General features: G+C 39.0%; 1 protein-coding gene across 1 annotated transcript in view; it reads left to right on the top strand.

Moving 5' to 3' along the window:
* Window positions 1-10,721, top strand: part of LOC108572519 (nephrin) — a 138,480-nt gene that overhangs the window by 36,284 nt on the left and 91,475 nt on the right. Inside the window, exon 4 of the mRNA XM_017934771.1 lies at window positions 847-1,020. Within this exon, the coding sequence (XP_017790260.1) occupies window positions 847-1,020 (174 nt within the window). The remainder of the gene's footprint in view (window positions 1-846; window positions 1,021-10,721) is intronic.

Here is a 10,721-nt window from a genome sequence, read left to right as displayed (position 1 = left end):
GATTGGTAGAAATTTTTTTTTTAAGTTAGAATTGCTTCGACGAAGTATTTCATTATCGTGGAAATATTAATCTCGATTTCTCATGAAAATAGAAATGATTAAGAAATAAGAAGAAATGTTGTAAATTTAGAAATTATCGATGTAAAGTAATTTAACTAATTTAAATTGTCTGGATGAAGAATTTTATAGTATTAAAAGTAGAATTTAAAAAAATTAATTTTCATTGCAGAAATAGTTCGTATATTTCAATTGAATTCCTCGTTTTTTTAACGAAACGCAATTCGACTATCTATAACAATTTAAAAAATTAGTAAATGTAAAAGATTGTTGGAAATTGAAAGAAAACCTGTGAAAACGTTTAAGCTGCAGTAATACCCTTTTTCAATTTTGCTCGTTAGGACTGTAACAACCTCCATTTTGCTATAACAGGAACGATGTTGAACGAAAAGCTCGCGATTCTTTTTTTCCGCCCTTTCTCTGCTGGTCGGGGAGAGTCTTTGACGACATTTTTGTCGTTAATCGTAAAGATGATGTTTCGTCGAAAATTGCAACTCGTTGAAATTTTTGCTGAATAGTGAAATATCCTACATTCGATCATTTTCTGTAACAATTTATTTGTCTACTATTATGAACTGTGTATACGGTAATTATACTTTACACAAATACTCTAACTAAATGGGGGAATCGAATGAATTTTTGTCGACTTTAAAATGAAAATTTCTTTCAATATTCTGAATAATTCGAAGAACCGAATGAGAATCTATCTGAAATTTCAAATTTTTGCTGAAATCGTAAGAGGATAAGTTCGAAGGGAAAATAAGCGTTTCCTTTTTTACATTTACACAGATGGAGAAATTGTCGGACATCCACGATTGAGATTAATGGGAGACCAAAACGCCGGAATCTACAATCTGAATATCACAGGGGCTTCTTTGACCGACGATGGAGAGTATCAGTGCCAAGTTGGACCATATTTGCGCATTAAACCAATCCGTGCCAACGCTCATCTCATCGTTATCTGTGAGTACTCGGCAATCTTTCTTTTCGTTTTCAACGTTCAGGTATAAATGGCAGATTCTCGATTTAACGGGTGTCACGTTATTTCGACAGTCTTTCTTTGCGTCGAAAGAAAAATGTCGATCATTTGTGAATTTTTGCATGAAATAAATTTATTGGAAAGGAGGAAGAAAGTGAGAGAGGGTTGCGAAATTTGGTTTAAAAAGTTGCTTAAAGTTAGTGATTTACATAACGCAATTCTGATGATTCCGGGAAAAGTTTGGACACCGGGAAAGAAGTGTTGAATTGAGAAGCATTTTTAAGTAATTAAAAGTTTTCTTAACCTCTTTGAGAATGCGTTTTTCTTTAAATAATCGTTGAGGGAAATTCTACCTGTTTTGCAGAAGAATGTTCTTTTTTTTTTTTAACGTGAATCCTCTTTGAAAATTTCAGTAATTTTAGTTTTATTTATTTTGTCATGAAAATACGTTTTATCCTAAAGATGTATCGAAAGTATGTCTGTATCTAAATTATTGTTCTCTCTCTTTGAATTTGTAATATTTTGCAAGTTACCGTGAAGGTTTACATCGTCCACGTACATTTCGATTAAACGCGAAACGTTCTCCTCTATTTCTCCTGAATAATCGAGAGTCCACTGCACATCCCCTTTCCGTTATATTTCTCGCCATTGTTCCCCGTGAAAAATGAAGCGACGCCTTGATCGCCATTACACGAATGGCTATAAAATTATACAAGATATTTTGTCACGCGTTGTCCTCACTTGGCCGGAAAAAACGAAGATTATACAGGAAGACGGAAAAAGGAACGCGATAATTCATAACCTTCCCATACGAGCATTATTCATTTCGTTCATTAACGTCCGGAAATCTAGTGAACTCAACTTTAAGGGTTCTGAGGGAATGAGGCAAAAATCCGAGTAATAAAGTAACGTTTGAAGCATAAAGATTTTTTCTATGGAAAATCAAATTACACGTATAAAAGATCTTGAAAATTCAAAAAATTATAGTAATTTAGTGCTTCCATATAAAGGGAAATGAGAATTAATGTTTCCCTATAAAAAGCATGTTTTTGCATACGTGAAGGTATTGTTTAATCCTCAACAATAACTTGACCCTTAATTGCGTAATAATGCATACTTACACAAGGAGTGAAATCAGATCGATTTAACTTCTCACTTCCTATGATAATCATTCACTTAATTCCTTGTGCTTATCGTAATTCTTAATCTTACTTTTTACTACTTGGCAGTCATTAATTTCACCAACTACCACTTATCGTAAGCATTAATTTCCTTTTTCATTATCCGTTATACATCAAGGTATTCGTTAAACTAGCAAAGAGGGAAAATCCAGTTTATTAAAATTTATACTAAAATTTCACTCCTCGCTTGTTCACCATTTCTATAAAACTCGATATATTTTAACAATCCTTTGTACTTCTTCGATATTACAAAATTCTCGATATTTCCACGTCGAATCGTGCGACAGTAGGGGACATCTCCGTGTAGGTCCCCCATCGGAAACGGAGGTTCGGTAATGCGGCTGTAGCGTCGCCATTTTCCAAAGAAATTAAACGAAAAAATACATCTACATTCTTCGAGGGTAGTGTAACAAAACCCCCGTAAGAAGTTTTCGATTGTGTTAATTATTGCCTGAAAAAAAAATGCCAAAGTTAGGTATCATTTTCACGTCTCAAGGATGATGGTCTAACCTCTTAAAGCAGGAATTCAAGTTGACGAAGCTGTTGCACAAGTAAAGAGGTTTATAGTTCGATTGTTCGAGCCAGCATTCAGCAATTTCACGACACCGTACGAATCAACCGCGACGGGGTAGGAGGGTTGACGAAGAACAATAGCTCTTCTCGCATTATTAAGAACGCTTCGACGAGTCCGGCTCGAATAGTCACGGCGAACTCGGCGAAAGTTCGATACAATCACGAGATCCTGGCCTGACGATGCGGTCAACTTCGCGCGTTAACAAAGACATTCCTTGACGGAACTTATTCGAAAGTCGCCGGCAAAGGTAGTAAAGCGTGATTAGCGACGATGTGGCGCGAAGCTTGAGATGTGCACTGTCGGCAAACTAGTTGGCGAGTTTAGAAAACGTCCTCCCGCACCGATACACGTGCCTCCTCTCGACGGGATCAGGCGTAAAGTTTCATGAATTTGTTGCTCGCCTCACTGTATTCCCTCTACTACTACTACTACTGCTGCTGCTGCTGCTGCTGCACTTCCTCTTTCGTTGCTTCGACGAGGAGATTGAAAACACGAAGTGGTCGTTCTTGGTAGATAGAACATTTTGAAGGAAGTTTTTCTCGAGGAAGTTTGGGATAACCAAGAGGGAAGTGAAGTTTATAGTCTTTGAGTTGATAATTTTCAAAATTTCAAGTTTGTTAGGCACGGTTCATTTTATTCGCTGTCCAATCCCTTACGGTGTAATTAAATAATGTAGTTCGGTGTTCTGGTACAGTTGGCTGGTACTCTAAAAGGTAAATTCGTAATTATTAACGCTTTAGTAACACGCAAGGATTATTCGTTGGATCGTATATGCATTTAGAGCTATTTGAGTGATTCAAGTCTCTTTATAGTGGTAAATTGATCACAGGTTACTACCGTTTCTATTCAACTGTGGCTAGAAGCTCTAATCAAAGCCTCTGCTTCCTCTCTCTGAATTCAGACTAAACTTGTAAAGTCCTTGAACGTTCAGGATCACTTCTATTCCATCGTGTTACTCAAATAGTTATCAGTTATTTGATTGGCTGAATTCGAATATAGGAACTTGAATACTTCAGTTCGAGTAGTGCGAATTTGATTGACTGAATTCAAATATTAGAACTAGAATAGTTTCAAATTGATCGACTGAATAGAAGCAATTCATTTTTTCTCTTAAACAATCCGAATTTACGAAGAGAATAATTTTTCCATGTCGCAATCTATAATAGTCTCACTTGCTCTCAATGATCCATACAGTTCTACGCGTTCACACGGCTGTTTAGAAACACTGTGCAGCGCGCGGTACCAAATTTCCGTCGCTAAAGAAGCGAAGGGAAAAAAAGGGAAAACGCAAGAAGTGTCCCAAGGCGACAAGGAAGCGTCCTCGTGGATCGAGTCTCCCCGGAACCGTTTCTCTTGGACGCTGCCCTTTCGAGACGTCGTCGCCGTCGTCGTTGTCGTCGTCTACTTTCCCTCTCACTCCCTCTTTTTTATTTCTACTTTCTTCTCCCTCGTTTCTTTCTCTTTTTCCTTCTTTTAACGCCTACGGCCACGTGTACCCAGTGCAAGCAACCAACGACGACACTCGGTGGTCAACTCTTTTCCGCGCTTTACGGAAACCACCGGTTCACCGGAAGGCAAGCTACGCTCAAGCCAGCATCGCCTCGTCGACGACGACTATCAATGCTCTCGTTTTCCCGTGAAATATTAAAGGCTTGTCTACGAACGAACGAGACGACGACATCCAGCAGAGCAGGGCTGTCTCAATCGCGAATCCGGGAACGCCTCTTCGCTTCCGGTGGAAACGATTCCGCGGCCTTTGTCACACGGAACCAAGGGTAATCGTCGCCTTTCGACGGCGGGCAGGAAATCGATCTGATTTATTTCGCCTTAACGGGAAGTTAGTGGGAATTTTATGTATCGACGGATCATCGTCGTACTTGGTTATGGGGTACCGTGTCTCATTTTCGGGAATTTAAAAAAATATGTACTTTGCTGGAAGTAGGATTCCAAGTGAATAAAATTGGAATATTATTATTGTGTTATTATAATAATGATATTAATATTATAGCATAATATATTAATATTATCGGAGCATTTGTACATACACGGAGTAGGAGTACAAAGTTAATACTTAATCGTCCAAACAAATGGCAAATTATCTGGCAAATACTCTATTAATTTAATAAATTCATATCAATTCAGTCAAACTTTTTTCTGCATTTAAAAAATGGCAGGTGAACATGTTAACATTTTTCTGCATTTCAATCCATTTTCGAGTTTTTCCAATTAATACTTTTGCAGCCTGCAACTTCGAAATGTAATTTTAACCCCTAGATATCAATTTCAGTAGTTGAAAAAAAAAAGCTTGTCCAATATTTTCGGATTCTCTTTTCGCTGTACGCAACATTTTATCGAGATCGGCGTGTATTAATTGGACGATGTCCTTTATACCAGTGAAAATTTATTTTCCTTATAATTCAAGGACTTAAACGAATCGAAGTAATCTACTTTGAAATTTCGCTTTATTCAATTATGTGCGTATATAACGATAACGTTTATCGCTTGAACCATCGCTGATTTGAATTCATCGATGTACACGGTGCAGTGTTAATGAGAAACGTAAAAATTTTCATTTCGTCTGCTTCGTGATATTAATGAACATTCTGTCGCCCCTCTTGGAATTGTCCTTTAGAATGCAAACGTGAATCTTGCACGGGGACCAGCGATAAAAGTTTGTAGCTGTAGATAATGATATTGCTTCGTCGTTCGTGAAACTAACGGAGATTTAATGCACGAGTGTTAACAGTATAAACTTCTATGAAGAGCTTTCAAAATTCCTTTATCGCTTTCCTCTTTGTAGCTATTTTATGCATTAAACTCCTATCTAAAAGAAGGTGTTTATCTTCCTCCAGTTTTTACTTCGTTTGCATATCGTCGAACAGTTCGGCGTGAATTTATAAAGGTTCCCATATCACTTGCAAAATTTCCTCCTTCATTAATCTTTCTTCAAAGAACATCGGGAAAAAAGCATCGACAATTTATTTCAGTAAACAAAGAAAAAATTCCGAGAAAAATTATTCCCAAACACGCGTAAAAAAGATACGAAAACATCGCCTCTGTTGCATATTCGCAGAAAAATTCATAATCAACTTGAAAGAGAATAAGAAAAGAAAAAAGAAGTACCATTCCTCTTCCACACGTTCCGTTATTACTCTCCGACAAATATTTCCGAATCACCTCGTATAAAACTGGGAAAAGTGCCGTTCTAAAGCGAGCGCGGAAATCACAGGAACAATTCCCAGAAAAGCGTCGTGCTCCATGAAAGACCGATGCATCATTCGTGTATCGTAAACTGTGATACCGCTCTGTCCCCGGCATAAATGCATGTGTACATTCTCCGGACGTATTACTACGTGAACGTACGGGTATCGATACGAGAGACGTCTGTTCTGTACGTGAGCAGTTGAAATCACACGCAAGGAACACACGCCGGCCCCGTAGCGCCTTTGTAAACGACACGGGGTTCGCATACCCGACCCCGCGGATCGTACGTGTCCGGAAAAAGAAAGGGTGAAAGGAGGGTGCGGGGAGAAGCGGGGTGGAGGGGATGGAAGGGGATAAGGACACAGGAAACTGATACGAGCGGTTCGATCGACGGAAAGTCGGCCAGGAAACTATATCACCTTTCCACGGATAAATATTTTATGAGATTCAATCCAGTAGCTTTCTCACTGCTCCTGGTATCAGTTGTTCCTCCTTGTTTTCCTTTACCCACGCGGTATGTGCACCCTCGGCCACGTATCTTTACGTATGTACGTACGTGACAGTGGAAACGAGAGGTTTCGAGTGTGTAGGGTTAAGTTAGAGAAACGAATCGAAGGGGGGAGTCGGAAACGTTTTTGAGGAATGTACTGGGAAACTATCGGATTTGCCCGTTTGAATGGGAAATTTATGGGAATTTAGAGAGTGACGGTAATGGCTGGCTGTTTAGATTCCTTCGACCCTCTTCGATCGACGCTCGAGAACCTCCTTTTCGATCAATCATTCGCGCACAACCTCTTTTTTTCCGAAAATTTTTCCATCGAGAACGTTGTAAATAATTCGTAGAAGACCTCCTGACACGGGTTATACAATTTTCGCGTATTTAATTGGCACGTAACGATAAGGAAATCACCTTTCTCCCGCTGTGTACAGAGTGTTTCTAAATTGACACTACAGTTCGCTTACAAATACAGCACCAGTGACGTTTTTATGATTCTTGCACTTTGAGAGAAAAGTATTAAAATGATATTTTAATACAGTGGGACCTCTGTAAATCGAATCTCAAGGGAAAGGAGAGAATCTTCGAGTTATAGAGGTTTCGTCTTATCGAGGTTTTCGAGTTATCAAGGTTCCACTGTATTTCATTGTATTTGTCAGTAGTATTTCTCAGTTAAATATTTCTTTCGTTGTTACATTTAGTTCTAAATAAACGTTACTTTCACACAGTTTTCTCTCTCACTTCCCTCTTCCACGTAGTATTACTAATACTCAGAAGTCATCACTTAAAACAGCAAAACTCTTGAAAATCGAGTCATGCTCCAGTGTACGTACAATTTGGACATAAAATGAGTGGATCAACGTCGATTTATCCTTCGTACGAACAAATGTTACCCCATATTTTAGACTAATTTGTCTATTTAGATTCAAGTCGTACCGCCGATAGAGAGGCACCCTGTATAAGTTCGGTTGAAAAATTAGTAAACGTTTACCTCGGGATCCCGTGGAGGATCAAGTGATCCATAAGTTATTAAACCGGTGTAATTGAGGTTGAAAGGCGGGGACCGCCCCCGGTCTGGTCGATCCTTTTTCGCTTCCCTTGTCCACTATCGTCCTCGTGGGGATACAAAAGAAATGAGAAAGTGCGAGGCGTGCAACAGTGAATCTTTTTCCCGAGACCGGGAAAGTATCCCGAAAAGAGTAATAAATGCCCAGCGTGCAGCCGCTCGCTGTTCCTTTACTGCTGGAAAATTGAACCTGAAGGAACATTGGCTACGTAATTACATGTTTCTGAGAGAGACAGAGAGGGGAGTAAATGGGAGGAATAAAAAGAGGAGTTGGAAAGCAAGGAGTCGGTAGTTGCAAAATAAAGCTTCTAACTTGGACGGTATTTGCATTCTTCACGCGATAGTCATCGCTTCTACGTTCTACCGTGCCTTCTAATAAACTTCGACGATACTCGCTTTTGTAGTAATTTTCTCAGAATAATCTGTGAGAATTTCTCGTTGTCAGTGGACGTTTCGAAAAGATTTCGCGCGATTTTATGGTTTACTCGATTCCTTTGGACGAGAGAAACCGTGTTCCATTTGAAGAGTGTTAAGAAGATTATAACGTTTCTAATTTACCTACCAGAGTTCAGATGAAAATTTGTTTATAACTGAAATATCTGGTTTATTTAAAAAGGAAAGTGGAAGTGTAACTTTTGTCATTTTGGATGAAGCATGAATTTTTCTCTCGCACTTTTTAAGATTGGTGGCCTCTCTACTAGTATTAACCCTTTGCAATCGAGTGGCGACTGAGGAGCGGCATTAAATAATTGTCGCATGGTGAATAATTAATCAAGACAGAGAACAGATCTATGGGCCTTGATAAGCTTGTTCACCAGAACGAAATAGAGAATAAAATATTGAAATAAAATAGTATAGTTTATTTCTACTTTAGTTTTAAAAATTTTTAAAGATCCAATTTGCAACCTTTCCTATAGCAAAAAGACCTCCGAGTGCAAAGGGTCAAGTACCATTTTCATGAAGTAATTTTAACAATTATGTCTACTAAGGTTGTTAATTAATTTGATATGTAATCTGTAGCACAAATGTCCCAAATTGCACAAATATAATTCTAATATAAACCGGATAATGGTCTACTGGTGAAAACGTCAAAAAGTAAACGAACGATAATATTAATTTCACGATAAAGTCAAGTTACAACAAGGTGGTCCTCGTTGCACAATTAACCTTCCCTCGAGCCCCTTTGCTTTTTCCGCATTTAGCCAAATATCAAACTCAACTCGTCCTCGTTTCGCGAGCTGTGAAAGCAGTGAAATAAATTTCACCAGAAAGATCAAGTTTCTCCATTCACCTGCGTTAATGACTCTCGGCGTAAGCGTTGCACAAAAGGAGCGCTGCGAAAAAGAAAAGGAAAAAGAGCAATTATCGACGCGATAAGAGTGCAACGTGAAATTCGACGCACAGTGAAATTCGAGAGGCAGTGAAAGTTTGTGATATGGAGCCGACTCTATAATTGGCGTTGCTGGAGTTGCTTGAAGAACGCCGCTCCATTTACAATCGCGCTGGGGCTTCGGTTGTTTCACTTTCGCGTTATTTCGCCATGGAGCAGCGGAGGCCGAGCGAGAATGAAGGCGACAAAGGCGAAAACTAATTACTTCCGCCTTCGCAAGGCGACGCTCGAATTCCATGAATGAAAAGCGCAAGAATCGACTAGGTGGAAAACATTACGCTAAAATAAGGGAACCTGGGAAGGAAAAGGGGAAGGAAAATGTATCTTTAGACTAAGCTTGTGCCGTATCGCGTCTTTATTTCGCGATCAACGATGGGTGTGTTTGAATTAAAATGAGGAAGGAGCTGTGTGTATAGTCGGTGGAAGAAATATAACGAGGTCATAAATTAAAGGATTAGATAGCTGGACCGATTGATGTGGTAACACTCAGAATCATGCGTCATCTTGTGAATTGATATCTAAAAATCTTACACATTTCTGCTCTTTCATTTAAGACATGCGATATTGAGCCTCTGTCGCCGCCTACTTAATAGTAATTCCTGTATTATACACGGTGTCGCGTAACTGGCGGTACAAGGGAGAACGAAAGGTTTAGTTTTCGAGAAAATTGTATTGTGATTTCCTTAATTTTAATTCACATTACTGAACGAATCGTTGAAAGTGACATTAAATCGTGGTTCTTTGAATCAGAGAGTCGTGAAAGCCTGTACGATTTTTTCTTTTACCTGCAGGTTTACACTATCTCCTGCGTAGACTATACCTTTGCGAAATGTGACGTTACCACTGTTTACCAACGTAAATGTATGAGCAAAAGTAACGGTTTGCAGCTTATCTTTAAATTCAATGGTCTCGGAAGCAAAGCTTCCTGTGAAACAATTTTATTCTGTATTTTTGATATTGTTCTTCATGTAGAATTGCTATTTCTCCGGTTGCACCGCCAGTTACACGACACCGTGTATACCGCAATGAAGGAACCAATTCCGAGTTTGTAAACTGGAGGGATGCTGGAGAAACTAATAAAAACTATTCATATCAGGATTAGTGTATCTATAGTTCGTTTATAACAGTGAAATTTTACCTTGGGTTAAGCTGATCCATTGCTTCGTTGCGTGATGTCACGAAGATTCTCTGCTGTGTTGTGAAGTGTATAAATTCGAAAATTAGGAACAGATGATTGCATATTGCAGAAATTTGTAGAAAGAGAAAAGTGAAAGTTGGAAATGTTTATAAATCAGAGGAATGTTGGAAAAACCAGAAGAAAGGAGAAGAGTGATAAAAATGAGTGAAATGGGTGGTCAACTATTTACGACAGAATTAGTATATTTATAGCTCGCTTGATATTTAAATTTTACCTCGAGTTAAGCTGATCCTATTCGTCCTATTTTACTGTTCGCCTTGTTTATACAGGACCGAACAGAAGCGAGAGAAAAAAGCGAAGACAAAAGAGAAGAAGAAGCCGTAAAACGAAGATTATACGTTCAAAGCGGCATCCGAAATAAAGATTTTTTTCTTTCACGCGGTCCATTCGAAATTTCCTTGGATAGCTGTCGAAGCGAAAAAAGCCTCGGGATAACGGGCGAGAGCTGGCGGAAACGAATCGATTCCGGGTGTACACGCGTGCCTCTATTTCTCCGTTCGAAAAAGGTCGTTCGTGTGTCCCAAAAATTGGATCAATTTCAATATTTCGAAATATGCCCCCGAGCAGCCACGCCCC

Source organism: Habropoda laboriosa, unplaced genomic scaffold, assembly GCF_001263275.1.
Source record: "Habropoda laboriosa isolate 0110345459 unplaced genomic scaffold, ASM126327v1 scaffold129, whole genome shotgun sequence".
NCBI classification, from domain to species: domain Eukaryota; kingdom Metazoa; phylum Arthropoda; class Insecta; order Hymenoptera; family Apidae; genus Habropoda; species Habropoda laboriosa.
This window is presented reverse-complemented; position numbering and strand designations above follow the sequence as displayed.